At 33.3% G+C, this 17,752-nt stretch overlaps 2 protein-coding genes across 3 annotated transcripts; one reads left to right on the top strand and one right to left on the bottom strand.

The window, feature by feature from the left end:
* The first annotated feature begins 299 nt into the window (after positions 1-299).
* Positions 300-3,718, top strand: LOC106100753 (monocarboxylate transporter 9-like). The gene is made up of 6 exons (XM_013279773.1): positions 300-750; positions 1,342-1,612; positions 1,685-2,026; positions 2,098-2,697; positions 2,976-3,167; positions 3,470-3,718. The coding sequence occupies exons 1-6, from the start codon at positions 682-684 to the stop codon at positions 3,613-3,615; spliced, it is 1,620 nt and encodes a 539-aa protein (XP_013135227.1). The 5' UTR covers positions 300-681; the 3' UTR covers positions 3,616-3,718.
* Positions 3,719-3,751: 33 nt separating this feature from the next.
* Positions 3,752-14,810, bottom strand: LOC106100752. 2 transcript variants are annotated; one of them, XM_013279771.1, is made up of 4 exons: positions 14,544-14,810; positions 4,857-7,866; positions 4,695-4,785; positions 3,752-4,367 (listed from the first exon to the last, which is right to left on the bottom strand). In XM_013279771.1, the coding sequence occupies exons 1-3, from the start codon at positions 14,556-14,558 to the stop codon at positions 4,721-4,723; spliced, it is 3,090 nt and encodes a 1,029-aa protein (XP_013135225.1). In that variant the 5' UTR covers positions 14,559-14,810; the 3' UTR covers positions 3,752-4,367; positions 4,695-4,720. The 2 variants fall into 2 exon arrangements, with proteins under 2 accessions (XP_013135225.1, XP_013135226.1); XM_013279772.1 differs by lacking the exon at positions 4,695-4,785 and having other exon boundaries at positions 3,753-4,367.
* Between the last annotated feature and the right edge of the window lie 2,942 nt (positions 14,811-17,752).

Raw genomic sequence — 17,752 nt, forward strand, 5'->3', positions numbered from 1 at the left:
TTCGTGTTTCATATTGATTTAGAGCAAATAATTGATTTGTATTTTTTATAATTTCTTAATTATATAACTTTAGACGTGATACTCGTAATCTACAAAAGATAAATATGCATTTATAATAGCCAGCTGTAGGTTAATGTACTCACTTAGAAAATCTATAGTACAGTCTTTACATAAAAGATTTGCGATGTACCTTTCAAGTGTAATTAAATTATATAGTATTTATTTAAAATGATATAAATGAGGTAGATAAAAATATTTAGGAAGCCATCATATTGCTCAAATTGTTAAAATCAACATATAATTTTAGTAAGATAGGCGAAATGTAAATATTTCTTTAAGCCAATTAAACCTAACGAATGATAACAAGGAACATAATAAAGTCACACCGATAAGAAATATAGGAATATCCGTCGGCGTACAAGTTGCTCGTCCCCTTGCGACAGACTTGTACACGTTCAACTTTTGTTAAACACCATTCAGACTGATGAATTGTTGACCAATTCAAGAGTTCAATTGTCAAGGACTTTTAATAAAGTTCACAATAAACTGTGAGATCAAACGATAAATAAATACATAAATAAAGTTATAATAGTGGAAAAATGTGATATTGTGCGGTGTGTAAAGTGTAATATTTCAGAAACTTTAGAAGTTATGTGTAGAATTTGATGCACATTGGTTACGATGACGACTAAAGTTCCGCCAGATGGCGGATATGGATGGGTGATAACATTTGCTTATGCCCTAAATAATGTAAGTACAGATTGCAATACTTTCTAATAATTTACCTTTGAAAATAATTACAGCTGTTTGACTTTTGTTATCGTTCCAATTATGTAACGTATAGCGGAAAATTAGACATAATAATATTACCAGATTAGAAGAAACCCTTTATATTAATGTAAAGCGGTCAATTATTAATATACTTCAAAAAGATTGAGGTTATCAATTCGTCTGCATGTTTAAAATATTTTATTACTTTTTTTTTAATGTTTACTAAATAGTGGATGGTGATAGCACGGATTTAAACTTTACCGACTTTATCATATGATAGAGCAATTTGCAATCTAACTTACTGTGTGAGATTGCAAAATTCGAACTCAGAATTTAGTTCAATTCGAATTCAGAATTGTTTTTGATAAGAAGGAAAGGGTATTTTTTCAACGTAATAAAGTAATAAAGCAACAAGCAAAACAGTAAGATGTACTTGTTTTATCATCGATTTTATTGAATGTTTACCTAAAATCACTTGTATGAAAATTTAAAACGCTAAATGGACTCAAACTTATTTAAAAAAAAATACATTTTTGAAATAGTCCAAAAATTAATGTTATTTAATTTCAGGTAGTGGTACTTCCCCTTGTCGCTGGCTTTGGTCTCGTATTTCAAGAGGCGTTTGAGGATACCGGGATAACAGCAACCCAGGGTACATTAATAATCACCCTCAACCATGGTATTGGAATGCTACTTTCGTTCTTCGGAGGTCCAGTGCTTCGGAGATGGGGTTACAGAAAAGTGGCCGTATTTGGTGCCATGATGATATCTTTCGGACTTATTTTAACGTCTATGGCCAACAACTTCTGGGTCTTCTTACTCTCGTACAGTATTATTAATTGTAAGTTAAAAATATTTTACAATATTATATTTGGATGCTATTTGGTTTATTATAATGCTTGTTTTGTTACAGCAACGGGAGTAGCAGCGGTAATGGCAGCTTTTACTTTAGCAATAAACTCATTTTTCAAAGTGAAAAGAGGTAGAGCGATTGGTGTCGGCATGTCTATTACAGGTTTAGGTACAATCCTAATGCCAATAGTAATGAGCGCCCTCATGTACTCCTACGGTTGGAGGTACGCTGTACTCATTCTGGGAGGTCTTTGTTTCCATTCTCTCTCAGCTGCTCTACTACTGAGACCAGCTAAATGGTATTTAATAAAACCTCCAGTTTTAGAAGAAATGAAACCATTGAATAAGGATAATCAAGATGAGCTAATCAATGGTAGCGTTACGACTTCATCGAAGCTTACAGGTGAATATTTTTTTAATAAATGAAAGACAAAAAAAAATCAAATTTTACAATTGACATTTAATTAATTGCAGATTCTTTATCTTTGCCAAAACGTGAAGAACTAATAGAAAACGGAGTGCACACAAAAAGTTTGTCAATGAGATCTTTAATGAACGCCAACAATATTCAGACGAGGAACGCAGTCTCGCATCCAGATATAAGTAAAAATCCACCAGAACCTCCGCTATCGGAGTCCCGTTACAAGTGGTGGGAATCTCAAGAGATTAATTTAGGAAGTTCTATAAATATCTTCTACGAAGAAGACAATATCAAACAGCTTAAAGCGAAACAAAATGAGATTTACATCAATGAAGATGAAAAGCCTAAAAATATCTGGACTAGATTTATTGATTTTTTCGATTTAACTTTATTAAGTGATCCTATATTTGTTAATATCATGTTCGGTCTGTCGATGGCCGCGTGTGTGGAAATCAATTTTTCCTTACTCTTGCCAATAATTCTGAAGGACATGTTAAAATTTGAGACGGCGGATATCGCAAAACTTATGGCTGTGATAGGTTTTTCTGATACACTGTTTCGATTTGTGTCTCCGTTTATTGGTGAATGGTGTCACAAACCTCCAAGAGTGATGTATTTAATCAGCTTGCTTATGATCATCTTCATACGTAGCCGTAAGTATTGTTTTGTTTAACTTCCTTTTATGGAGATCTCAAAAATAAAAAGTTTTCAAATGAGATTAATAATTCCAGTGATTAACGATTCTAAAGTCATTACCTTATATAAATACTAAAAATTTAGCCTATGTTACTCACAGATAAATTACCTTTCTATTGACGAAAGAATTTTTAAAATCACCAGAGTAGTTTTTGAGTTATCTCAATAAATACCTAAATACAAATCTTTCCTCTTTGTAATATTAGTATACCATAGATGTTTGATGTTTTTCTAGTGATGCTGGTTACTACATCGTTCACGGGAATGTTGTTTGTATCCCTGGCTATCGGAGTGACGAAGGGCATCCGAACTGTATACATGAACATCGTTATCCCAAGCTACGTGCCCTTGGAACGGCTCCCCTTCGCCTCAGGCATACAGATGTTCTTCAATGGAATCGTCATTATTACCTTAGGATCATTGCTAGGTAAATTTTCTAACGGTAGATACTATTACGTGATAAATTGGTGCTCCAGACCCACGTTTGTCCCCTTTTCTTATAAAAAGTTGCAGTTATTTCAATATTTTTTTTTAAACGTGGTAATAATCGTCTGCAGAATTAGCACTTTTTTTGGTTCTGAAACTACCTCATATAATACTTACGAGTACAGTGACATTTTCCAATCGATAGTTGCAGATGTGAATGGGCATAACACAAGATCGTAAACAATGTTTGCTTTCCTTAAGCTATTCAAATTTTAATTAATTTATTGATTGTAACATTTCCAGGTCGCATGCGTGAGGCTTCAGGCACATACAGGCTGCCTATAATCGTGTTAAACTTTGTTACATTTGTGACTGTCGCCACGTGGAGTATGGAATTCTTGTATTTTAGGTTAAGAAAGAAAACGTCCGAAGAAACTGTTGCTGCTTAATCTTACTAATATTATTTAAGTTTAATTCTTATTATGTACGAGAATATCTTTCTTAATTTTTACTTAGATTTAAGAGGTTTGTAAATAAAATAAACGTTTAGGTATATATTTATTTACATATCATATTTACATTTTTTTATTAGTAAGTACTTTAGTAATTTATTAGTTAACAACGCTTTGGATACCAAATTGCAAAGATAAACTAGAACATGTGTTGCATTTAAAAATAAAAATTAAATACAATACAATTTTGGTTCCAAATAATTCATCTGCGTGAAAAGATGCGGATCAAATAAAAGAGAACACGTACGTTTCGTGTTCTCCTTAATTTGTTCAATAACCGTGAACGGTGAACCGTAACTGCAAAAACTCTCGCTGTAATTACCTCAAAAAACGTGGAGTAACACTATTTAGTTAAACATGTATTTTATTTCTTTAATTTAATTTAAAATGTACTTGAAAGTCTGTCTTAGTTTTTGAAGGTAAATCCCTCATTGTCTGCGTTACTCAAAGAGGACGAGAGATAGCCATAGTCAATTTTCAGTCAGTTCAAGCCACGGTAACGTTGTATTCCCATAACTATATTAAGATTAATATTTTTCATAGTCTTTATCACTATTAACGCAACTTAAGTTTTTTGCACTGTTAGTTTCACACACACAAACACACAATCTTAATTATTTGGTTTTGTTTGTGACTTTAAATTGTATTCTTGAGAATAATTCTTCGATTACTTTATTCTTCACTGGAATCTAAAATAAATAGCAAACATTTAATACACATTATTCCCTCTGATAGAATGGCCAGGAGTTAGATGTTAGGACAGCATACTTGAGATCGTGGATTTTATTAATTGCATAAATTTGGTATTGATTTATTAGATAGTGTAACCTTGATAATGTCCTTGCTTTTGACAAAGTTAAACAACTTACTTAATATTTAAGACTCTATCGTTTAGATTAATAAAACATGACCATAATTACATTTATAGAAAAAAGCGTTGTTGTTAAAAGAAATAAAGTTTTGAAAATAACTTAGCAGAAATTAATATAATTGTATTAATATAATTATATAGAAACCTTATCCATGTTAATTTAACCAGTCATCAGGAGTCAGAGCCCTCCGACGAATGCGTGTTTTCGCTAGCGTAAAGACTACGCAAATTGTTTACTGAAATAAGATAGAAAGTTAGTTGACTGAAGTTAGAAGTAAGGAAGAATTAAAAACAGAAAAATTCTTACTGCTTTGATGCCAGCCTTTAGAAAAGCCGTACGATGAATCTGACTTAATAGAATCTAAGGAAACCGGACCGGAGGCCGTAAATCCGAAGGGAGGACGATTCGAGAATCTCGGAGACTTAAATGGAAAGCTGTCCAACGTGAATTCATCAAAATTACTATTAATTTTCTTGGATTCAAACATTTCTGTTTGTGTTTCGTGAACGTTTTCAGTTTTAGTTTGAGTTTTGTCACTCCAAGGTTTTGATGTTACTACGTAAACTTTTTCTTTGGTGAGAGGCGATATTGATGTTTGTATCAAACCCCATGGAGCAGGTGTTGTTGTTGAACTGCGGAAAGATGACGCTGCAGTGTAAATACGTGGTTTCTGATTTTCATCTGGATCTTCACCCTTTTCGATTAATTGCTTATTTTTAGTCCTCTGGATTAAGTTATAATCTTTTATTAATTTGGAAGAAGTGTTACTTCTTGTTTCAGTGACAGAATGTTGCACACTACTTGAGCCTTCGTGATCATAATCCTCGTAGTTATATTCGGTAGTTTTATGTTCTTGGAGTGGATTTACTGTTGTAAAAAAATCATCAGGAATTTGTTTAGCGTACTTTTCATTAGATCTAGTTCTGTCAGGCGTTGAATAGTGATTAGAATATTCTTGTTCTGTCCAATCGTCAATAGTATGTTGTAATTTTATAATGTCGAATGGTGGTTCTTTAACATCGTAGAAATCATTTAATACTGTCGGTGTGTTAGTTATTTCTGAATTGTGTTCTTCTGTGATCGTTGAGACATGTTCTGTCGTTGTAGAAGGCAATGTGGAAGTTTCTGTAGCAGTGTTAAAATATGAAATCTCCGTATTCGAAGGGACTTTTCTTCCAAGATACTCCTCTTTAGTCACAAATGGTTGAGCTTCTTGAGAAACCGAACGCATCTCTTTGTTGTTACTTCTATGAGTTTGTTCAGTAACATAAGGTACAATGATTTGTACTATTTTAGGTTGACTTTTCGGACCGTCTGATGCGGTGGATAGATCTTTATGATTATTTTGCCTCGTGCCGTATATAGCTTCAGTTGTAGACTGAATTGGCGCACGTGTTGATATCTCGTCATAAATTTCGTAGTCATTTTGACCAATGTTTATTGATGAAGGTGTGGAAGCTGTTATTACAAAGTTTTCAAAATTCTTATGTGGTGCGCTGGGTTTTAAGTAAAGCAAAGGGGAATCTATATGTTGGAGATTACTTTCTGTTCTATATCTGTCAAGGTCTTCGTCTTTTACTCCCCTTAAATCTGCAAATACTTGTCTATGGTTCGAAGGTATGTGAGAATTCTGTCTAACATCTGTGGGTAAGCTACTTTCATAGAGATTGTTACCTATTTCAAGGCCAGTTGTTTCAAAACTAACATCTTGGTTTACCTTTGCTGATGAAATATGATCCTCTGAAGCTTGAGGGGTAATGTCTTTGGCTTCGTCTATCACATAGCTGTTCGGTATGTTTCTGAAGGTTTTGCTATGATTGGAACTTTTCGTAGCGTCTATATCTATGACTGGCGATTGAATAATTGTAGTTGGATACTCTATTGAATGCACAAACTCTGCAACTGGAACACTTTGTTCAACATTAACATTTTCGGATGCCTTTTTCATGTGATTTATGCCGTATATTACATCTGTTGGGAATGATGTGGATATTGGGCGGAAAGGTCGTGCATTAAAAATAGGAGGTAAAGGAGAAACACTTAAATTCGGGAGTGCAACTGGTTGTAAAGTATGAATATTTCTTCCTTTATTTAAGGTAAATGGAGCAGGATTAGCCAGTGCGATAGAAACATTAGGTTCGAAAGATTTCACAATGTCTTTAGCTACCACTTGGGTTTTAATTTTACTCGATGCAGCTTCCAGCGAGGTAAATGGATAAGGTATGTTCAATGCATTAGTATTACTGATATCTTCGCCGTAAGAATTTTTAAATCCTTTCGGATACCCGACATTGGGTAACTGTATATAACCCGGTGGAGTCACAACATTGAGAATGTCCAAATCATGTCCGACTGGTGAATGATTTTGTATTACTCTAGGGAAATTATTTTGAAGATTTACTGGAGAATTAGTAGTCACTTGTTGGCTAAAATCAACGGCGATGGATGGTGTAACATAAGCTATTGGATTGTATGTAGAAGTTGTGAAGCTGTATGTATTAGGCAGATTATAAGATGAACTTAATTGATGAAAAGAAGAACTTGACGTTGAAGGTTTGGGGACACCACCATAAGAACTGGGTGAGTGAATAGAGCTTAAAGAATTTTGTAATGATATTTGCTGAATAGCACTAGGAGGTCCATACGTTGAGCTTGGATTTCCATTTAAATGAGATTGATCAGGTACACCATAAGATAAATGAGGTTGATTTGGCTTTTGTTCTTGACTTATCTGGAAGTTAAATGGTTGTGGTCGATGTTGGACTACGTTTTGGGCTAATGATGTATGACTGGGAGGCCCGTACGTTGGACTATTGTTATCTTGAACATTTTTATTTCCTAAATTATATTTTATCACTGGAACCCATGGCACTAAATTGCAAGGATTGCAATCTTTTTTGAATGGTTCAAGATTAATTTTAGATCCATCGGCAGCGGTCTGTTGGGATTGGGACGGGAAAAGCCATCCGGATATTTTCTGAAAAAAGGTAGGCGAAGGAGTGGTAGTAAAAGGTTGGGGTGAAGGTACAAAGTTAAAGTTGTATTGTTTGTAAAAAGGAGCGGGGAATTTGAACTCCGAAGGCGGAATTGTTGAAACAGCAGGAGGATAAGTTGATTGGTATTGGTATCTCAAGTCCTTAATTTGTTGCTGTGGTTTCCCTCCGTGAAACGGCACAGGGGCGATTGCTAGTGGAGGTGGCGGCGGCTTTAAGATATCTCCAAACTGTGATGGGCCATTTCCATAAGCATAGTTAAAACCGGAAACAGGTTCACAATTATACCTCGCAATGCCAGCAAGTAGCAAGACTGGCAACACCTGAAATATTAAAAAAGCAACTGTAAAAAGTGTCAAATTTAACAAAATAGTAAAAAAACATGAAATAGATTTAAGTGAATTGGCGAGTGTTAGTACTCATTTAGTAATTAGAAACGGTGAAACACTCAACGTGACATATCCAAGCTATTGTACTATCTTCCCACGACTTGTTATTCTTTGCACTTTTCTCTTTTCTCATAACAAGCGTATTCGGGCGCAATCGGAAGCAGAAAGATTTTGGTGCTATCATTTACATTGTTCAAATTATAGCAGTTTACCATAATTACATTGGCATGTGTATAGCCTTTGTGTGTAGACTCTTTAGCTTAAAACATTACAAACTTGTACGGTTTTCATTTGTTTTCCTTATAATAAATGTTTCGTTTATTTATAGAGATAAAGCCCGCGATGCTAGTTGCCAGACCTTCGCTATTTACAAAAGCTTTAAAAATTTAATATAGCTGACTTATTCTTTCATAATAAGTAAAATAATATTGAACAGCTTCTTGCTATTGAATATCAAAAACTTTTATACAAAGTAGATGTAAAGCATATCAGGTGCTATACTTTACAATAGCTAATAACTGTCATAAGTAGTTCTCAATACAAAAATCAAACTAATCAATACGCACTTAACACAATAATATACAATGCTAGCTGTTGCACGAGACTTCGTTCGGGTGAAATTAAAATATAGCCTATGTTACTCACAAATAAATTATCTTTTTAATGATGAAAGAATTTTTAAATTAATTAATTTTTGAGTTATTTCATTACGTACAAAAATATAAATCTTTCCTTTTTATAATATTAGTATAGATGGACCTTCGTACTTCGTGCTTGTAAACATTGCATAAGGACAATATTAAAATTCCCCAAGTAATTCGGTTACATGCTTGCATGCGGCTTTGATGCAACTTGGCAGATGAAGGAAAATAAATTACCATCTTTGTAAATAGAATCACGAAGCGAGTAACAATCGAATCAATTCGATGCTCGTATAGAGTTCGAGTTTCGAAATGGTAGTAGTACGAGACCTCATAGCCAAGCTTTGGACGTGTTCTTTAAGACGTGATGAAAAGTGAAAATCGATTTTGGTTAATCTGAACGTCGGTCACGTTTTATTGAAGGATAACTTAAAATTCAAAATGGTACAACTGTTATTGCGTAATTCGTACTATTAACAATATTTTTTCTCTATAATTATAAAATAAACACTTAGATTTGATCTCAACACGTGGAAATACAATAATTTTAACTTGTAATGCTCGTTTATTTAATAAAAATCCGCACTTATTCAAAAAAAAACGAAAGTAAAAAACAAAGTCAAGCAACTTGCATAAGTTACTCACCCACTTACGACAGTAGCCCGATAATTAGATAATACTGCAAATTAATTATGAAATTATGCGTGATTACAGCGTTTAAGTGCGTAAAACTATAATAAAAATATTTGCTTTAAAGTAAGTGATATAATAAGCAATTATTAATATTAGCTTTCGCACGCAACTCCGTCCACGCGTAATAAAAAAACAAATGTGAGTAGCCTTCCTAGACTGTCCTGTACCAAATTTCATCAAAATCCGTTCAGCCGTTAAGGCAACTCTAACAAACATCCATCCATCCTTTTATGCTTTCGCATTTATAATATTAAGTATGAAGTATGATTATAATGAAATAATTCAAAAGCATTAAAAATAACGTAGTATATAATACATTTATAAAATGCCACATTTTCTTATTATTTCGTAAAACAATATAACACCATATCTAAGATTCAAAATGTTTCCTAGTTATGGTCTAACAAATCTATAGTAAGGAGAGGAAAGTGTGTAGTTAACATTATCGCTAGATTTAAACGATGGGCGCACGGACAAATCATCGCTATGTGAAAGTGCTTCACAGAGTCACAAAATCACAAAATTAGCATAACGGACCTTGCCTAAACACTTTTGAACAATTTTAAAGTACGTTGCGAAGTAAACGCTGAACCTTACTTTACAAGACGAATTGAATTTTTAAATTGACGCAGGCTTCATGTCACGTATTGTAAATGCAATAGGCTGTGCACGATTGAATTTATCTAATAAGTTCTACTAAGGCCTCTCTACTAATACCTTATAATTAATACGAAAGTCGAATAATACGCACTATCTAGTCGTGGAATTGCGGAAACTAAAGTCCCTATCACTACTTACGTGGTATAAAATTATCATTAAAAATTTGAGTTGAAAACCTCTACTTGACCAGAATACACATATCTAACAAGAATATATTATATTTTGCACAGACATCGTCTAGACAACCCTCTGGTTAAACAGAGTTAAACTACAAAAGAACCATAACTCGCCTTATACCGGCCACTTAAAGGACAATGACTTCTAAAGACTTTAGTAAACAGATGGAAGGATAAGATACGAGTAGAAAGATTATTATTAAATATGTCTTTGTCAAATGGACTTTTTTTTAATTTCTGAAATCTATGTTAGGAAAACTGATACACATTGGGTATCGATTACGTTAATTTAAGTGTGCCTATACTAAACTAGATAAAAAAACATAATAAGTAAGCAATAGCTAAATAGAACAATACGAAGTAAGTTATGAATATGACATTGTAAAATAGGAAATCACTTTTACTTTTGCGGAAACAATCTGTCAACGCACGACTCTTCGTTAATCATTCATAAGAAATCATTCATTCCGTTCACTAAAACAAATAATACACATGACAGTTGTATGATAGGTTATTTGTATGCAAACCAGAATTAACAATACGCGATCTCTATAATGAACGACAAATGGGGTGAGAAATGGTGGAGAAAGCATCGCAACGAATCGTGACTGAGTACACAGACTGATCTACATGTTACATCGATTAATCTTCAACAATGATAAACGCTTTACGGAAACTATAATTACAATAGTAAAATAAACATCACATTGTGACACTACAAATTTCTTTTCTTTCGGAAGGAAACAGCGACCGAATGTATTTGAAGTTCATGTATGAAGGAAATGTGACTTTATAAGTAGAGAATTTGTAACAAAGGCGCACTAGTAAATTAATGCTGTCTATTTTCACGCTTGAAGAATGTTTTAATACCAGCTATTAAATGAATGGAATGAGGTAACAACAATATTGTAACATTTTTTTATCTGTGGATTGAACCGATGTTCTGTGTCATGGAAAAAGAAATATTACAAGCATAAATTAAATTATTTTCTTTAGAATAGAATTATGTAAGTGTAATGCTAAATAATGGTTTATATTACAAGTTAGAAGATAATTTTAAATTTCTTTTCTCAGCATTTTTGATGGCAATAACCTAACCTATAAATTATTTTTATCTAAAAATAACTTCTTTTGAAATAATAGGAATATAAATTGTTATCCGGAGAAAGTATTTAAATAGTTTGCATGAATTTGTATACACTGTATTACATAAAATAACATTTTAATGAAAGTGAACGCGCCATTGTGCGGCTCTTTACATTCCTTGGCGGGAAACCCTAGACCTGTTCAACTTTCAATGCCTTAAGGTCATAAATTCTTTAAGACGGCATGGAGTATCTTTCTGTGTATAATTATTATCACATGTATTTAAAATGTTTAAATCAAGACGATAACATTTTATATGGCCTTTCTTAGCAAATCTTATTGGTTCCAGAGATAGAACTGGTTTAAAAAGTGTATTCGAGTTATAAAACTATGAAAATATTAAGGAATGTTTACTTTATGTATCTTAACTGAAACTTAATGCATATTCTAATCTCACCGGAAGACACAAAGTTTATAATCTATGATAACAGATTAAAAACGTCAAGATTGATGTCTTATCTTGGTACAATTTAACTAAGAGATTCAAAATAACCAACAAATGCACGTAGAATGTAACTAATGATGGGACATTACAATGTCGTGTCTGAGAGTCGTTCGACGATTATCATCATTGGGTGAAAGGTTGACGCAAATGATGTATTTTTAATACCGTGAATTGCTAATACTTTTCAAATCTCAAACAGTTATGTACTATTAAAATTCGTTATAAGCTGAATTTTACGCTAACATACTAAATCGTTGTCAATAAAATGAACTTATAAGATAGTTTAAAACTTGTTACATAATAAAACACTAGGTGTTGCTTGCGACATCGTCCCGTGTAATTAAAAAAAGTAACAAATGTGTTACTCAGTGATAATGTATTTTATGGATGAAAGAATTTTTGAAGTCGGCCAAGTAGTGTTTGAGTTATTTTAATAGTTACAAAAATGCAAATCTTTTCATATAAATAACCTGTTTACACTAAGCAGAATTTTTAATATCTTGCAATTTGTATATTTGTCAATATTTTAAGAAACAGTTATCCTTAATCTATCAAGATATTCCAACGAAAATTTCGAAAAAAAAAGTTAACATAACCAATATCGAAACTAGATCAAGGTCTTCAAAACAATTAGCGTGTTCATGTTCGGAAGATATAAGTGAAGACCGATTCATTTCACTGTCGCGGTCAACGAAAGTGGCTCCGTGGTAATTACAGTTGCCGGCTGACGGCCGTTGCCTTTATTACCATACGCTTTGTGCAAGTTATTGTTTACCTTCCTTAAATCACAATTATATTCTAGAGATATTTAATAAAAAATGATACATTCAAGTAAAGCAAAAATGTAAAAATCACAAACCAATATTGTAACTAATACTTTCGAATAGATGAATGGATTTTTGTTACTACATATCTTTAGAAGAGCCTAAAGGATTTCGTTAAAATTTACCACTGATCTAAACGCAGTCTGAAATACCACATAGACTGATTTTTAATTCCGAGCGGACGAAGTCGCGGACGACTACTAGTACCTACGCAATATTTCAAAATCGTTTCTTAAGAAGAAAATCGAATAAAAACTCCGTACTAGAGAGCTGACGTATTTGTGGTTCAAAGGTATAAAAGGGGATTATTTAATCTTACTAATATTATAAATGCAAAAGTTTAGGTGGATGGATGGATGTTTGTTAGAGTTTGTAGCCTAAACGGCTGAACGGATTTCAATGAAATTTGGTATAGATGTAGAGGATAGTCTGGAAGAACATATGTGCTAGTCACTTTTGTTTTTTTTTGTAATTCCACGCGAACGGTGTCGCGGGAGAAAGCTAGTATGTCATAATAGGAAGAGAGTACTAGAGTCTATTTTTTACTCTACTTTTCAATTCTTCGTTCTCATTTTTATCTATCGCTTCGCTAAATATGTTATGAGAAAAGAGAGTTCTCACCAAATAAGACTTGGTAATATTTGCCGAAACATTACACTTATACTTTCGAACGTTCATATATTTGTAAAGTCACGCATCATATTATAACAATTTCACCAATTACGTCTCTCGTGTGATATAAACAATGTAATGTTATATTTTGTGAGATCACATTTTGTGGTATATAATGATATAGAATTAGCGTAGACGTAAACTGGTATGGCAGTTGAGAAAACACGCTTTCGCGAAGCTCCGATATAAATTGTTCCCAGAAGAAAACAATTGTTCAAAACAATGACTTGTGTAGTTCAAGAGCACTCTCTTGTGCGACTTTAACTGAATCTTGTGAAATACGATCTTTTTTATTGGTTGTAATCTGCTTTAAGACCTCTTAAATAACTCTAACAAGAAAACCCAACAGAATTCATACTTGGCAGATATATTAGAGGTGATTTAAAAGTTATTTTAATGTTTCTGGTTCAGAGTTTATAGCTCAAATGTGCATAATAGGTATTTTATAGCATAAAGAGGCAAATGAACTGCAGAGGTCGTGGAATTTTTTTTTAAGAAAAATAAAGTTCAAAGCTCATAAGTTATTGAACTGAAAATATCGCTAAAGTCAGATCATTTCAACATTTATCGGTCCTAAAGCGACGAAAACATATTTTCAAAACTATACAATTGCAGACAGGATATTGAAGCTCTAAAAATACCATAAAAACGTATGTTTTCTTGACATATGCATTGAAAATTCCTTTAGCACTTCTTAAGCGTTTAAAAGGGTTTTGTTAAAAGGAATAAAACAAAAGCTTTTATACCCGAGATTACACTACAGCTACTCGTACATAGCGACCTAAAAGCTAATGGTTGCGTAAGTGCAACCGAAGCTCATCCAAAGTTAAAACGATTTTTAAAACGTAACAAAACTTGTATTAAAAATGTCTTAAGTGATAACTTTTTGCTGCCTTAATTTAACTATAATCTTGATGGATTTTTAGTTAATCTTTAATAGGACCATCCAAAGTAGTTTGTTGTTTATGTCAAACGGCACGCACATTATTATAATGAACTTTGTTCTGGACATCGTTTAAGAAGTAATCTATATTAAGAACTTAATTTTTTGTTAAAAAATAAAATCATCCGATAAATTTGGAGAGAGTAAAAACCCTAAAAATCATATATTCCTTTAAATTATATTAAAAGTAACCAACGCTAGTGTGAATGATAGTAAAATTGTGGTTTGGTTTTAATTAAAAAATACGAAGACTAGATGTTCTAAAACTTTTTAAGTGAGCTTTTTTGAAATAACGAACCTTCGCCCAAGCGAATACCCGCATGCGTAAGCTCATCCCGAAGCGAACCGAGCTTTTATCAAAAGATAAACACATCCCAAACAATGTTATTAAAATATGAAAAGAAAACTCACCAGCAAAAAAGCCATAATATCCGATTATCTTATTAGAATAAGACTTTGATCACTAAATATATTTGATCATCACTCAACAGTCATCACCAGGAAACTCCAGTTCACCTTACATACTTTAGCTTCATATCACAAGATGTTTTTGATAAGGAATTAAGGAGTCATTGCGTGTATTCGACGGCGCGGTCGGTTGTGAACAGTGCGGTATAGCACAGGCAGTTCCCACGTGAGAGAAATGCAACGCAACAATAGTGGAGGCGCCCGAGTCGAAAGGTGGGCAAAAAGCGAATGGGCGCAAGCACCGAGCATTCCGACCAGGGTGAGAGCCTTATACCTGCTGACCCATTTTAACCGCAACTATTGACAAAGCCGTGAAGAATTTTGAACCCCTATTTGAGCTACATCCTCTAAATAAAAAACATCTACCGCTCCGTCAATATTTACGAGCGATTAGATACGAGATTTAAATTTGGTCGTGTTTAACTTGTATTCATATAAAGTTTTTATAACTTTTAGAGCAATGATAAGACAGGTTAAAAAGTTAAAATTCCAGGAGGATTGTAACATAATTGATCTTTTGTTTAACAAATCAATGGCATCATTTTTTGCTATCTCTTAGATAATCTTACGCCACTGTTATTAGACTGATCGGTGTGAAAAGTGTGAGACTTTGTATTTCTAATTAGTATTCAGAGAATTTCTATAGATCATTGTAAAAATTAACAAGTTTACTGCGGCAAGTAAAATCATAATTCTTCATTTGGTGCGGCAGCGGGCCGAAATGCACCCACAATGATATTTCCGCCAGTGCATGGCAGGTCTTTCTAGTCCCACCAGTAATAGTAGGTTAAATCGCTATAACGTTATGGAAACATAATGTATACATTTCATGTAAAGTATACACCTGAGATAATTGTTTCGCACTAACGACAGGGATATAGTTTTCTTCGTCTACACCAGCTTAAATACCGCGTCAGGCCGATATCGGCCTGGTACGTAGTGAGCATTTCAGAAGATTAAAAATTGTTAAATAAGTTATGTAAAAATAACTTAAATTAAGTATGTAAGTAACTAACTTCTTTCTTCCTTTAGTGTTGTTTTCGGTAAACCAAGAATAGAAAAAAAAAAATTCTCAGACAATCCCGTATGAATTACCTCAGTGTGCATTGTAATATGCCAATCAAATAATTACATTTACTTTTTTACACGACATCTTAGTGAATACGAATTGAAATTAAAATCTAGTCAACCGTAAGAGGTTCTGTAATCCAAAACTATTTACGGAAGCAAGATACACGCGTGACAACGATGACCAATGAAGTCATTCGTATTCATGCACTTCTTTTCTAATTGGGCATTACGATTTACTTCGACGTAATACTACTATAGAAACGTATCCGCATATCTTGTTTTATTGACATTATACACTAGCTTTCGCCCGCGACTGCGTCCGCGTAAAAGAAAGTAGCCTATATTTTGTTCCAGATTATGGTCTACATCTATGCCAAATTTCATCCAGATCCGTTCAGCTCTTAAGGGTACAAACTTTAACAAACATCCATCCATCCATCTATACTTTCGCATTTATTACATTGGTATGATATGAAGTGTTAAAAGTAGCTATAATTTTAAATAGTTGGTGTTTTACGCATTTTCCCTTGACTCAGACTTAACAGTAAAAAAAAGTAACTAAAGCAATTACATCCTTTAAGTTTGTTTTCCCTTTAGTTAAGGTTACAAAAAGTATAAAAAAATCGTCGATTAGAATGTTTTTAAATTATTCCCACGTTAAAAACGCTACAAATCAGTAGGTGTCGCATCGGATATAATACGTAAGCCATAATTTACCACAAACGAAGCGTCCGTTCGAAAAGTCCTCTTTTAATTACCATGGTTTTGACTAGGGTTGTAACGGAACTTCGCTTCCGCATCCGCAAGTGAGGAACTTCGGCAAGAAATATTAACTCCTCTTCCGCTTTCATTATTTCTTATGCGGAGTTTTACGGAGGTTACTTTACATCTATATCGCTCATGCGGCCCGCGCGGGCGTGCTAGGTTAACTAACTATAATTGTTTTACATTACATTTGCATAATAAACTGTATCTTGTACTTGTGTACCAATACGTATTTTGAATTAACGTAGTTTTAGTTTTTATTTCTTAATGTTGACCTCCGTTTCTGCAGAGGTAAAGCCCTTCGCCTCCGCATCCGCATCCGCTTCCGTTAAAATGGCCTCCATTACAACCCTAGTTTTGACAGCAATTAAAATTCAAAAACAGATAACTACTGCATTTTTGTTTGATGATAATCTATTATAGAGTCATGTTTTCGTATCCAGTTTATTATTTTAATTTGGTATGCAGTATATGTAAAAAATAATACATACTAAAATTATTTTATTAGCAGCTTTACAAAAAATAGTCTGTCAGAAATTTGGAAGCGAGATAATTTGCTGTAGTTTGCCCTTAACTATCACAATTTTCAACACTTCTTTTAATTTTACTGCTCATGTAGATTATCACATATGAAGATATTTCTAGAAGCAGTGTAAAACACTTTCTAGAATTTCATTTGTTTCCTTATGACATCGAGGTGACTAACAAATAGTTTACATTCAACGCCATGTTCGGTTATGCAGTGAAATTGTGGAATTTCGTGGCCCATCGCTGTGTTTACTAAACTGGTGGCTTTCGCGTATCCTCCCGATGCGATACACGTCTGTTGGGGAAACTTTTACTGCTTCCAATACTTGCTTCACATCACTTCATGACTTTTTAGTTTTAACAAAGTAATTCCTATTGAACTTAGAAATTATATGGAATTTGAAATTAGCCAGTTCAGACAAATTGTAGCAAACTCAAAACTCATGTGAATCGTCTGTGTCTTTTAATTGCTGACCAATTGAAATGTTTTCATTTAAAAATCCAATCTATACTAATAATATAAAGAAAGATTTGTATTTTTGGATTTTTGTATATATTGAAATAGCTCCAAAAATTACTCAGCCGATTTCAAAACTTCTTTCACCATTAAAAACTGTGTTATCAGTAACATAGGCTATGTTTTTTTTTACGTTCACTCGGGCGAAGTCGCGAGCAACGGTCTAAAAATAAATGAGTGTTCGGTATTTATGTGCGTATTGCTATACTTTAAAGTAAGGTTTTAATGGTTAGATATAACCTAATTACTTTTAGCCGTTGAAACGAAAAAT

This window comes from Papilio polytes, unplaced genomic scaffold (genome assembly GCF_000836215.1).
Source record: "Papilio polytes unplaced genomic scaffold, Ppol_1.0 DF824047.1, whole genome shotgun sequence".
In the NCBI taxonomy this organism is placed as follows: Eukaryota; Metazoa; Arthropoda; class Insecta; order Lepidoptera; family Papilionidae; genus Papilio; species Papilio polytes.